The following is a 13,505-nucleotide window of genomic DNA, read 5'->3' on the forward strand; positions in this document are numbered from 1 at the left end:
TCAAATAGCCACACATTTAAAGATTACTATTAGCCTATTTCCCAAAGGTTCTAATGAACTTATGTCAGTTTTCCAGCTTAGGATCTGGCGTTGTCTCCTTTTGTATTACAATATTTCCCTTGGGTTGTTCTTATGCAGGAGATGGAATATGCCTCCTGAGATCTGTGGTTCTTCATCTTTAACTTTAACCAAGAACCAGCAAGGTGGCTTTTAAACATCTGTTCCAACAGCATGTCACTGTTTAGTTATTTTTTGCTTTATATTTCTTTATACAGGTTATTTACAGCAAATACATTTGATGTCATTAGCAGTGATGCCTTCATGGGCCTTCCTCATCTAGAATATTTGTGAGTTGAAAAAATAATGTGAAAGATTTCCTGAGAGTGGTTGTGTGCTTGAGATAGAGAGATTCCTTTGACCAAGCTGCCTTTATGACCCATTGCAGGTTTATAGAGAACAACAACATCAAGTCTCTTTCAAACACTTCTTTCCGAGGACTGAAATCTTTAATTCACTTGTAAGTAAAAGTGTTCGTTTTATTCCTTGCCATCTTTACAGAACTATGTCAATGACATATTTCTTTTGAAGATGTTAACCAGCTAAAGGTTTCGGGGGTTGATTACCTGTTTTGCCATTAATCAATTGATTATACAATTAAACAGGCAATTGCCTAATGTATCATTTAATATTTCAAATCCTTTTTTGCGAGTAGTGTTAGTATCTGCAGCTTGGATCCAAGGAATCAAGAAACTGCTTTGCATATACAAGGAAGCTTTGAGCTTGACTTTTGTTTCACCCCCTGAACTGCCCTTCATGGGAAGATTTTAAACTTAAAGAAGGTTCAAAAGCAATTTGTGATATTGTGGAGGTGTGCCATGCAGTGGGGGAAATTAAACAGTTCCACTGGGTATGCCCAAATCCTTGGGTAATCCTAAAGTAACTCTTTGGATCTCAGCCAGTGTGATCCAGGCATTAAAGTTTATGCATAAGGTCTTTTGCATACATGAATGAAACTATCAATCTCTTGGCATGCTTCATGGTGTGCAATTCGGAGAAAAGTGAATAACACACAATAAAATAGCACATTTTCTTCTTCTCCATCCACCAGCAACTTAGCCACAGAAATACTGTTAAAACTTCACCCTAAAATGAAAATTGTGCAAGTCAACAAGCGTGGGGTGTCAGTGTTTGCATGGGGTTCATATCTTTTGGATTGAATCTAAAGGGAGAAGGTGCTAGTACAAAACAATGTTTCACAGTCAAATTACCAACATTAGCAAAAACCAAATTTATCTATACTGTAAATCATATGTGAAAAATGCTTTCTCCAAATAAGGTTACTTTCAAAATATGGGAATGCACTAGAACTACCACCCCCATCCCCAAAGTCTTTTTTTATTTATTTGAATCATGCATAAGTAATATAAAATAATGGAAAATGTTGATATGAAAACAATATTATTTATTTAAGACATTTATATACTGCTTAGTTATTCACATTTCTAAGTGGTGTACATAAAATCAATCCACAGAAAATGGGACAGTAAAACAATATATACCATCATAAAATGAAAATTTTTATTGTAGTTGTTAAATTTATAACTACATCACATACATACATTCAGTGATCACAGGGTAGTGTATGATTTAAAACCAGCAATAATAATACTGTGTGTGTAAACATCATAAAATTAGGCTCATATTGGTCAATGAAACTAATTGGCACAGTCCAAGAAGCTAAAAAAATAGGCATATCCTGATGCCTCATCTTCTTTCAAACGTTCAAGTGAAAAAAAATCATCTTTAAAAGATCCAAAAAAGACAGTATTGAGAAGGGGGAATCACATTTCCAGTGGGATGACATTTGATTATGGAACAGGACTTGTGGTCAGTTCAATCCCTGCTTCATCCCATAAATATATTATCAGATATATCATGTTCAAGTACAATGTATATAGATGTAATCAGTAATCCTGTGGTCCTCCAGATGTTGTTGGCCTCCAGTTCTCATCAGCCCCAGCCAGCATAGCCAATCAGCTGGGACAATGGACATTGTAGCTGAAAAACATCTGGAAGGCCACATATTCTCCATCCCTGTCTTCATACTACTAAGCGGGGGGTGGAATCCTTGGGCCCCTCCTTTCCTTCTTTTCCAGCATAGTCACAACAAAGAGATCAGAAGCTTTCACTTCCACCAAACGAGGTTCTTTATTACGTTGACTAAAACTATGGTGTGCTCAAAGAAGCCAAGATTAAACAAACCATAGTTTAACAAGTATCTTCATTCATTTCAGACATAAAGAGTAACTCTAGCTACCGGTAATTTAAAAGTAGCAGCAGAGATTTCTGATCTCTTCTTCAGTGTGGTGTAGTGGTTAAGAGCGGTAGTCACATAATCTGGGAAACCGGGTTCGTGTCTCCGCTCCTCCACATGCAGCTGCTGGGTGACCTTGGGCCAGTCACACTTCTGTGAAGTCTCTCAGCCCCACTCACCTCACAGAGTGTTTGTTGTGGGGGAGGAAGGGAAAGGAGAATGTTAGCCGCTTTGAGACTCCTGAAGGGGAGTGAAAGGCGGGATATCAAATCATGTGAGAAGCACATGAGTTTGGGGCTCATTGCAGTTTGTGCATGTAACACTAATCCATAGTTTAGCATTAGGTCTGAACTGGGCCATTATATTCCTATACAGCACAGCAAATAAATTTGTGATAATGTTCTGTGAAATTACAGCAGCTGATTAATTTAGTTCCTGACACACTAGTTTCATTCAAATGAACTTTTACATAGAAGTATAATGATTCAAGCAGCTATTAAAAATATAATTATAAATTGGCTTCTTGACAGCAGAGAGCCATTTAATACTAAATATGCTTCAGACAATTTGTTTTCAACAGAAATGGATTTTTTTTAAAGTGTAGCAGCTTTGATTTGTTGAATATCACTTGGAGGGCAGCAGGGGGGCAGAAATTTGTATTTATGCATGGGATGAAAACTCTTTCTTGACATTTGTTGTTGATAGTTTTTGCTTAATATTGTGCAAGTCACCCTGGCTTGTTTTGTGTTGTTGTTTCTCAATTGAGGGGTGGGATATATTAAATAAGCTAAATAAAATAACTTTGCATCTTTGAAAGTCTTCAGAACAATTAAAAGAAAGCAAAAAGTCACAGAGTTTGTCAAAATATTGACAAGGCATGGGAAATCTTCACATTCAACAATTGTTTTGGAGAGCAATCGGAAGTGCAGACATGATATTTTAACAAAGAACTGTTAAATAAGTTGCTCTGACAAATAATCCTTTAAAGAAAAACACTTCTTGGCATTCGCATAGCACTCCTTAATTGTTTGCCATAGAAGTATTTGATGAAACAGATTAGAAATGAATGAAAGGATGATCTTGTGCTAAGAATAAAATATTTTCTTTTGCAGGAGTCTTGCAAACAATAATCTCCAAACCCTCCCAAAAGACATATTCAAAGGCTTGGATTCTTTAACAAATGTGTAAGAAAGCTTCTTCATTTTAACACTATGATTTGAAAGACAAGAGATCAATACTCACTAGTAATTATTACAGAATAAGTACAGGTCTGGCCACTTATTAGGTGGGCGTGGTATGACAGATGCATTAAAACCATTGCTGCCAGTTGCACTGTCAATTTACATTCAGGCACCAACTGGTTCCATTAGGAGATATATTTTGCCTGTTACCAAACATCTCTCCAACCTACCAATTTTTTTAAAGCTTCAAAAATGTATAACAAGATAGAAACGCAGCAAGCGCCAGCAAGGACGAGGCTGCTGCCTAAGTGTTCAATTGGCTGCATAGCAAGCAAATTACTTTGTTTTGAACCAAACCTTTCCAGTAGATGAAGACAGTGATTGGAACACTGTCAAGGGTATTAACATCGTTTGTGTAATTCCACAGCCGAAAGTTGACATTTGAGACACAGTCGAAAACACCCTGATTATATACAGGGAAAGTTGAAAAATGGGATAGACTGTGTGCCATCAAATCTCCCTTTTCAGAGAATAATAAAATCATATAGAGCTGGAAGGGACCCTGAGGGTCATCTAGTCCAAACCCCTGCATTGCTAGAATCCCAACATGCAGTCCTCCATCCATTTTTTTTAAAGTTTATTTTTATTAAAAGATTTTCATGTATAACAAAGATACATATGTAACATCTGTTTTCAGTTAATAAAGTCCTTTCTGCACGTCAGTTACATTCAGTATGAGACATTACTGTCCTAGGCATTGTGAGGTTGGCTTACAGTGTACCCCATCCAATTTGAAACCAGACCAGACCCTGCTTAGCTTTGCAAATGTGCTGGCAGTTTTATTGCTGCACTATTAGGAGGGCATAGTCACCAGTGTTTTAGTGGAGAGCATACCTGCAGGAGAGATGAGGCTTGGAGAGGGGAGGACATTTTCAGTGGCAGCCAGGAGCATCCCTGTGCTTGCAGAGTATAAGCTACGTTTACTAGGATCTATAATGTGGTGGCACCTACACTTTGGAACTCCTTGCCTGTTGATATCAAGCAGATGCCTTCACTATACTATTTTCAGCACCTGCTAAAAGCATTTTTGTTTAGATAAGCCCACCCAGGTTTCAAGAATAGAGAATGTTTTAACTCTTTTAACTAATTATTTTATTCCTTTTATTCTACTTTGAAGATTTTTTTGCAATCAAGCTGTGTATAAATTTTACGGATTAAATAAAATAATAGTTATGAGTGGAATAAAATGGGAAAGTAAAGCATCAAGAGCCCATCCTGAGAGCAGTGAGACTTAACTGGATGAAAAGGGGGTTGCAATATTTGAACACACTTACAACCATATCTGCAAATAAGTAAGAAATGCTCCCTCCTTATGCTGCTCTACGACCATAATAAAGTGTTGACTGATTGATAAGTAAGAAATGGAAAACTAATGTTTCAAAAGCACTTGTACTGCACCTACAACCCCCGCCCCTCCTTTCTCCTTCCGACAGGGACCTTAGAGGTAATGCATTCAAATGTGACTGCAAATTAAAGTGGTTGGTTGCGTGGGTGAGCAGAACAAATGCAACAGTAGAGGACATTTATTGTGAAAGTCCTCCGGAATATAAGAAGCGAAAAATCAACAGCCTCTCTCCCAATGAGTTTGATTGCATTATTACAGGTGAGTGTTCTAACTGCCTTCCGTTTACTGCATTGATGGCATATTTTACAAGTCACTCTCGCCGTATGCTATAGAATGGGGATGTATAGCACACCCCATGGGACATGTGTCCCAGCTCTACTAACCCTCTTCAAGCCTCACCTTTAGATTCTGGGGCATGCCTAACACCTAATAGGGAATTGGATGTACAGTGGTACCTCAGTTCTCAAACTTAATCCCCTCTGGGAGTCCATTCGAATCCAGAAACCATTTGAAAACCAAGGTGCGACTTCCAATTGGCTGCAGGAGCTTCCTATACTCAAGCAGAAGCTGTGGAAGCCACGTCAGACCTTTGGCTTCTGAAAAATGTTTGCAAACCGGAACACCTACTTCCAGGTTTGGGAGCCGATTTATTCAACAACTACGCTGTTCAGGAACCAAGGTACTACTGTAGTTAGAATGATTCCTTCCCTCCCCATGCCCATTCCCTGCCTTCAGAACACCTCATTTTGGGCCATATGTTGGTGGACATATCACATGCCTGCTGAGCTGCCCACTGGCATGTGGACACGGTTCTGCTAGCATGCAGGTTTTCTGCCGGCGTGACACCTTGTCCACCAGACTGTGTGTTAACTGCCCCCACCCAGCTGCTCCCAGGTACTTTGGATTGCTCTGGTAATTCTTCAGTTCTTGAGCTTTTTTAAAACAACAACAACTAAACACCCATGAAGCTTTGCTTCCACTCAACAACCATTCATTCCAGTAAAGAACTGAGTAACAGCGTTGAAACTTCCTGCGTTATGTACTTTGCCCAGGTTAACAGAAATAAGGGGCTTTAGAAAGTAACCACTGTCTGGGAACAGGAGTGCCAGCTTGGCTCCGTGACTGTGGGTGCCAAGCAGTGTGCATGGCCCTGGTGTGAAAATTTGTTGGTGCCCAGTCCCTTCATGGATAATTTTGTGGGACCCAGAGAGCCGGCACCTATGTCTGGAAACCATTTTTAATAATAATAATAATAATAATAATAATAATAATAATAATAATAATAATAAATGAGCATGTCTCCTTTTGGTGTGCCTTTTTTGCAGAATTTGTTGTTTTTCGGAAGCTGCCTTATCAGTCACTATCGGTGGACACATTCTCGTTTGAGAATGATGAATTTGTTGTCATTGCCCAGCCTTTTACTGGAAAGTGTATCTTCCTTCAATGGGACCACGTGGAAGGGACTTTTAGAAATTTTGACAACATTACAGGTATGAATGATTTGTCTCCACAGACATTGTGTTGCTACCTGATCTAAATGCCAGTTGATGATGAAGCAATCTTTTATCTCTTTTATACTTTTTTTATCCAGGGACGTCAGTGGTTGTATGCAAGCCTGTCATTGTCGAGAGAAACCTGTACATCATAGTTGCCCAACTCTTCGGCGGCTCCCATATATACAAAAGAGACGTTAATGCGAATAAATTCACTAAAATTCAGGATATTGAGATTCTCAAAATCAGAAAGCCTAATGACATTGAAATATTCACGATGGCGAAAGAATGGTATTTTGCAATTGCAGACAGTTCAAAAGCTGGAATCACCACTGTTTACAAATGGAATGGAATCGGATTTTATTCTGACCAGTCTTTGCATGAATGGTATAGAGATACTGATGTGGAGTACCTTGAAATAGCTGGCAAACCTCACTTGATCCTGTCCAGTAGTTCTCAGCACCCTGTCATCTATCAGTGGAACAAAGGAACAAACAAATTTGTTGACCCTGTTGACATTCCAGATATGGAGGATGTTTATGCTGTAAAGCACTTCACTGTGAAAGATGACATTTACGTTTGTCTAACAAGGTTCATTGGTGATTCCAAAGTAATGAAATGGGGTGGTTCAAAATTTCTGGATTTACAAAGGATGCCATCAAGAGGGTCAATGGTATTCCAGCCACTTCAGATAAAAAATTATCAATATGCTATTCTTGGAAGTGATTATTCATTTACTCAAGTCTATTTCTGGGAGGCAGGAAAGGCCAAATTTGTGAAGTTTCAGGAATTAAATATACAAGCTCCAAGATCTTTCACACACGTTTTTGTCGACAAGCAAGATTTTCTCTTTGCCTCAAGCTTTAAAGGGAATACAGTGATTTATAAACATATCATAGTGGACCTAAGTGCGTGACACACAGAGATTTTTGGAATCTGTTGTGAGGCTTCCTCCAATGATAACAAGGACCTAATGAACTAAATGCATGATGATGATTCTCTTTACTTCCAGTCTGCGGAATGCCTTTAACGGATCAGATTGCTAGAATCAAATACTACAAGTATCTTCATCCGTAAATGTCACGTCTAGTGCTGTTGGGAATTGCTTTTTTTTTTTTTTAAGAAAAGACAAATTAAATCATTAATTATTCTTTGCAGTCACAATGGCTTGGATCCAAATTTAGTCATGCTTAAAGTAGACCCGTTGATATCAATGGTACATAGTACAGTGATGAGTAACTCAAGTCCCACTGATTCCAGTGGGTCTAGTCTAAACATGACTAAGGCTGCATACACACCATACATTTAGAGCACATTTAAAGCACATTCCCCTCACCCAAGAATCCTGGGAACTGCAGTTTATCTTTCACCGAGCTACAATTCCCAGCATCCTTAACAAACTACAGCTCACAGGATTCTTTGCCCGGGGGTGGGGGTCCTTAAAATATATCGTGTGTATGCAGGTAGTCTGGATCCAGTGCTCTGTAAATATGTAGTGAAACTCCATCTTTCTTGGGGGGGGGGCGGCGGGAGATCCAATAAGATGTAATTTTCCATTCTTCACCTATTTGAAAACTGCCAAATAAAACGTTTACATTTTCTTTCATATTCCAAATGGTATTTTGTTTCAGAATGATGTCATTTTTTAATGTACTTTTGCACCAATTCAGCAGTTTCCTAGGGACATTGAGGTCCACTGTGAGGATGCCGCAAATGTAACACTGGACCTGGACCTATGTGGTTTGCTTGTTTTTGAGTTTGAAGAGCTGTTTTTTTATAATTTTTTAAATTATTTTTCAAAATTACGCAAATCAAGTCTAATTACATTACTTTAATACAGTTTCTTAAAATCGGGTTTCCTGCTCCTGTTTCAAACATGTCAATCATTTCTTTCCGTAGATGCATCATTTCTTATTTAGTGTCCCGTTGTCATCCTTCGCTTGCCGTTAAACCATTCTTACAGCTGACTGCTTTCCCCCCGTTACAAACAGCATCTCTGCTACATCTTTTTACATACATATACATTTTTGTTCCAGACCTGGTGTGCTGGGAGAGTTCATTACTATCTTCCATTGTTCAGTCCTTTGCAGTGTTTATCTGGATGGTACAAAGTCACATCCCATTCCTTCCGCTGTTTACAGACTAGCGTATGGGCCGTAGCCATTAATAACTCACAGGGTGTACATCCAGGCTCTGCCATTAAATTCCGCTCTGGAGTTCTTTCTCGGCACACAGTTAAGAGCAAGATCTTTCCTCAAATTCAGTTTCTTTACCACATCTGTTCAACTGCAGTTCACCCCCCCCCCCCCGGCATTCCTCCGACAATACTCCAGTCCAGAAATAGTTGCAGATAAAGTCCATTCAGCCTCGACTGAGGGGGGAGGGCATACCAAAAGCTTATTAAATTCCTTAGCATAAATCAAAAGCCTCCCCCCCTCTTTTTCAAAGTATCAGACAGAATAACAAAGCAGTGGCTACACACATCTCTTTCATTATGCAGGGGAGGTCAAGGAAAGGAAGGACCATTTGAAAACCGTAAGAAAGCACAAAGCACCTTGTCCTCCCCCTTCCTTTCCCAGTTGTTGTAGGGGTTCTCAAGCTTCAGAAAAACATTCAAATACATTCAGAGAGCCAAGCCCAGTCCTTTTGGCAGCTGATTGATTGCAGCCCATTAGCATATGTCAGTCCAGGAGCGCTTCTTGATTAAAGCCAATTGTCCAGATTAAGGAGGAGCCAACCACAAATCACGCCGGTAACAGAGGCTCATCCAAGGCAGGGAAACACTTCCAGGTCGTTCCCACTCTGCCATTCAAGTTGGCAGACACAGGATTTCATGGTACTGTGGGATGCAGTGAACTCCCCAGACCCTACTGTGGAGCATTGCGAGGATTTATGCTTCACAAGTCCTCGCTTTCCCCTGCCTGAACTTCCTTGCAGCTTGTGGAGAGCTGCGAAGAACAACTGCCATTGACTCGTGAAGTAGCTGGAAATGAACCTGGACGTGTGTTATGACACTGTTGGACTTTTCTAGCCACTTGAAGTGCATAGCTCCCAAACTCTAAATGTGGATATCTTTGGGTACAACACAGCTCCATAGAAATGGAGAAAATGAGTGTGTGGCACCCCACTTTCCATGACTTACATAGGAAAAAAAATCCTGTTGAATTCTGCTCTTTTTGCTTCCAATAATTCCTTACATATCCATACTGTGGGTGGAGCTCAAGATACTGCGGGTGAAGCTCAAGCAAATACTACTGTTGCACAGAACTTCTTGGTAAATTGCTAGTTAAATATTTATCATTAATCAGTATTTCTAAGGCTTTTCATTTTAATGGAAAATATGCAGCGTTTACTCAGAAGCAAGTCCCGCTGTCATAGGATTGCCAGGTCAGGAGCATTGCAGACCCTGAAATTTCTCGGCCTAAACCTGAGACTTAGGGACAGCCCCTGGTGATGTCATAGGAGTGGGCCCTGATCTTTCTTCTTCTGTGCTCCCTCCCTCTGTTTAACCCTGGAGATGGAGGTTAATTGGGAGACAGCAGAGAAGGGCAGTTCCCACCACCAGCAAAAAAAAGTATATGCAATAATTTGCAGCCAGCTCCTGCCAGGCTGAAATGTGCAAGCTGCGTGCAGAAATGTCTTAATTAAAAATAAATAAAGGCATTCTCACACACCTGGAGATTCAAGACTTCCCTTTGCTACCTGGAGGGAGCCAGGCAAACCTGGAGACTTTGGGTCAGCCCCGAAGGTCTGGCAACCCTATATAAACTGCCCTTCCTTCCTTCCAAACAGCAGCACTCAGTGATACTATTTCAGAATATACTGGGATGTTATTTTGGGATATCCTGAGATGCCGTTCCTATTTGCCCAGTTTACGTGGCTAGTTAACACAGTCTTTAATCAAGATGCTGAGGATGCAACTGTTCTTTCAACAGAGAGAAAGAGAAATCATAAATCTAACATGAAATGAAATGTCCCCGGTCATGTACCGAGAAGGACTGAACTTGACAATATGCCAGCTACAGTTGGGAGTGTCTGATGCACCCTGAATTAAAGCAGAGCGACAGTTCTGGAGAAGAAAACCTGTCACCTTGCTAATTAGCAGGAATGCAGCATGAGCCACTCACTAAACAGTTATCAGATGTTTTGTCCCACAGTGCTGTCACTGCGACAGTTCTTTTCACAGAACTGTGCTTCAAAGACAGCCCTCCAAATTCCTGGCACGGTATTGATGCAAACATATTCTCAAGCGAATAGTTCCTGGAATAACATGGCAGACATTACAGGGTCTCCTGGAGCTCTCTCTCTTTCCCCTCCCTCCCTGCTGTGTTTAAGTCATGAGAAAATCAGAAAGCAGACACAGGACACACAACACCAAATCCTGGTTTTAAAATGGAGACTCTTGGATGTCAATTTACAAGTATACACTTGCTTAATGGCTGCAGTTTCAAAAAAAAAAAAAAAAAAAAAAGGAATTAAGAACCAGCAAGGGTATTGCTTTGCACACAGCCACAGATGGATTCAGTATAATACTATGCACATCTATTAGGAAGTCAGTCCCACTAAGTTCAGTGGGGCTTACTCCTTGGTAAGTGGGTACAGAATCACACCCTTGCTCAATGTTTAAGTGTACCTGTTGGGGGAAATACAGTGCAACAGAATGATTTTGCCACCTCAAGACTGCCCCCCCCCCCGACTGTGCTTTCTCTGACTGTTTTTCAACAGGCAGCAATGTCATTAATCCCATCACCTAAAAAAGAATTCAGCACCTCCTTTTGGGGCAGATTCTTGAAGGGTCTTCTAGACTAAAAAAGTATGAAATAACTAGTTGCTACAAATGGCCCCTAATTGGACCCCCATCAAATTTGGGTGCAAGGTCTGTTACCACCAGTTTCTGTGGATGTTGTCATCTCAGCACCATTAAGAGTAACATCATACAAGCACCTAGACGTGCAGTTATATTTGAGCTTATAGTCATATGAGTCTTTAACTCACCCCACTCCCAGAAATGTTTATTATTAGAGCACACAAATGAAGATGCAGAGATAAATGCAGGAAATTTAGGAAACAAAAGAAGAATATTATTCTAACTTTTCTGTTCTGACCCTTGATTGGTTGCGGAGCCTTCCCTGTGGTTTTTAGAAAACCATGAGGCCAAAAATCACCGTCCCTATCCTTACAGCTGGATCATAGCCATGATAGACAGCATTTCCTCTAGATGACTGATTTCTGGCTGACTTTCCCTCCAGTAGCTGCCGCTCCACGTGTTCTGTAAATGGGGTCCCTTTGGCAACACAGGGGTTCCAGAATGGTTGAGTGGGGGTGGAGCTTCTGCTTCCCTACTTATAGTAGCCCCTTGTGAGATCTTGCACAAGGCTGAAGGGTTTAATGGGACCTTGTGAGGGTTGGAAATCCCAGAACATATGTAGGGGGACACGGGAGGGCTGCAGTGAGAGGAGAGGGAGGTGAAATGCCAAAAGTCCTTGCACTATTTAGTTGGATGCTACGGTGGCACTGTGGGTTAAACCACAGAGACTAGGACTTGCCGATCAGAAGGTCAGCGGTTCGAATCCCCGCGATGGGGTGAGCTCCCGTTGTTCTGTCCCAGCTTCTGCCAACCTAGCAGTTCGAAAGCATGACAAATTGCAAGTAGATAAATAGGTACCACTCCGGCGGGAAGGTAAACGGTGTTTCCGTGTGCTGCTCTGGTTTGCCAGAAGCGGCTTAGTCATGCTGGCCACATGACCCAGAAGCTGTACACCGGCTCCCTTGGCCAATAAATCGAGATGAGCGCCGCAACCCCAGAGTTGGCCATGACTGGACCTAATGGTCAGGGGCCCCTTTACCTTTGAACACTGAAGTAAATATACAGGAATTTTAGGGGCAATGGAATGACACGGCTGTGGCCACAATTTTCTCTGCACACTTGCTATTTCCTGGGTTCCACTGTGGTTACTGATTCAGCATGCTCCTGGGATTCTTGGGATCAGTTTTGAATGTATACGTAAATTGGACATCAAATTGTATCTTCAAAGGGGTTTCTCAGCCTCAAGCAGTTTTAATCAGAAGCTAAAAATTGGGATATTGTGTTATCACTGAGAATTTCCAGTGATCTCCAGATATAGTGCAAAATTCAAACTGAAATTTTCAGCATTAAAAGATCTCTACAGATATTCCCAGTTCAGAAAGTACCACATAGAGATAGCTTTTCAGTGAGCAACACAAGGAATGGGATATTTTTAGCACAGGATTCATGATAGGTGAGCTATCTTTAAAGTGCAGGAGAGTAAAGGTTGAATAGGCAGCTTTCTACATTGACTTTGAGAAAGATAATAATTTCACTGTTCATTATGGATACTGAACCACATTCTTTCATAGGCCTCTGGAGAATCATCACTTATTTTTATGGACTGGATCGTGGTTAAATATAACATGGTTAATCATTATTATGTTAATAATTTCCTCCAAAGTAATACTTAAGAGAAGCAACAACAGATTTTTCTGCTAGTGCAGTATATGTTATTTTTTTGCTTCCACACTGATGTTTGAAGCTGTAATGGCTTTTTGGTGCTCCCTGGTGGTTTTGCTTTTGATTGACAGATCACATGCTAGGACCAAATGTTCCTGAAATGATAAGCAATGCAGAAAGTTATTAATGGATGCAAACTACAGATCAATTTTTTTTAATGTAGCATCTTCACTTTGATATGCCTCACTTTAATGTCTTAGCCATAATAGTCCTATTGATGGAATTTTATCATATACCCATAGCTCTCTTATCTATTGCTGTATTAATTTTTAAATGATATGTGTGCATAAGGTTAGTGAATTCCACATGCCTTTGTTTACTCCCATAAAGGAGCTAAGATTTTACCCATCTGTTCCAAATAATTTGATATCAGTGTATTTAAGAAATGAATTTTTTACAAGATAGGAGAGATTAAACACAGAACCCCATTCAACTTTTTCTGGAGATATTAAATACATTTGCATCAATTCATAGTTAAGGGATAGTGGCAGTGGCGGAGCTTCATGTTCCAGCACCAGGAGGCGGAGAGCAGGCGGGGGCGGGGCTGGCGCATGTCCTGGGGGCGTGGCACACTGTTTGCAGG

The 13,505-nt window shown here is 40.5% G+C and overlaps 1 protein-coding gene across 4 annotated transcripts in view; it reads left to right on the plus strand.

Moving 5' to 3' along the window:
* LGI1 (leucine rich glioma inactivated 1) overlaps positions 1-7,994 on the plus strand; it is a 34,700-nt gene extending 26,706 nt beyond the window's left edge. For all 4 annotated transcript variants that reach the window (XM_082222089.1, XM_082222088.1, XM_082222091.1 and 1 more), the window contains 6 exons: positions 276-347; positions 446-517; positions 3,427-3,498; positions 4,989-5,158; positions 6,226-6,390; positions 6,492-7,994. In XM_082222089.1, coding sequence (XP_082078215.1) covers positions 276-347; positions 446-517; positions 3,427-3,498; positions 4,989-5,158; positions 6,226-6,390; positions 6,492-7,309 — 1,369 coding nt within the window. In that variant the 3' untranslated portion in view covers positions 7,310-7,994. The remainder of the gene's footprint in view (positions 1-275; positions 348-445; positions 518-3,426; positions 3,499-4,988; positions 5,159-6,225; positions 6,391-6,491) is intronic.
* The last annotated feature ends 5,511 nt before the right edge of the window (positions 7,995-13,505 follow it).

The sequence above is a fragment of the Podarcis vaucheri genome, assembly GCF_965113315.1.
Source record: "Podarcis vaucheri genome assembly, chromosome: 5".
Taxonomy (NCBI): Eukaryota; Metazoa; Chordata; class Lepidosauria; order Squamata; family Lacertidae; genus Podarcis; species Podarcis vaucheri.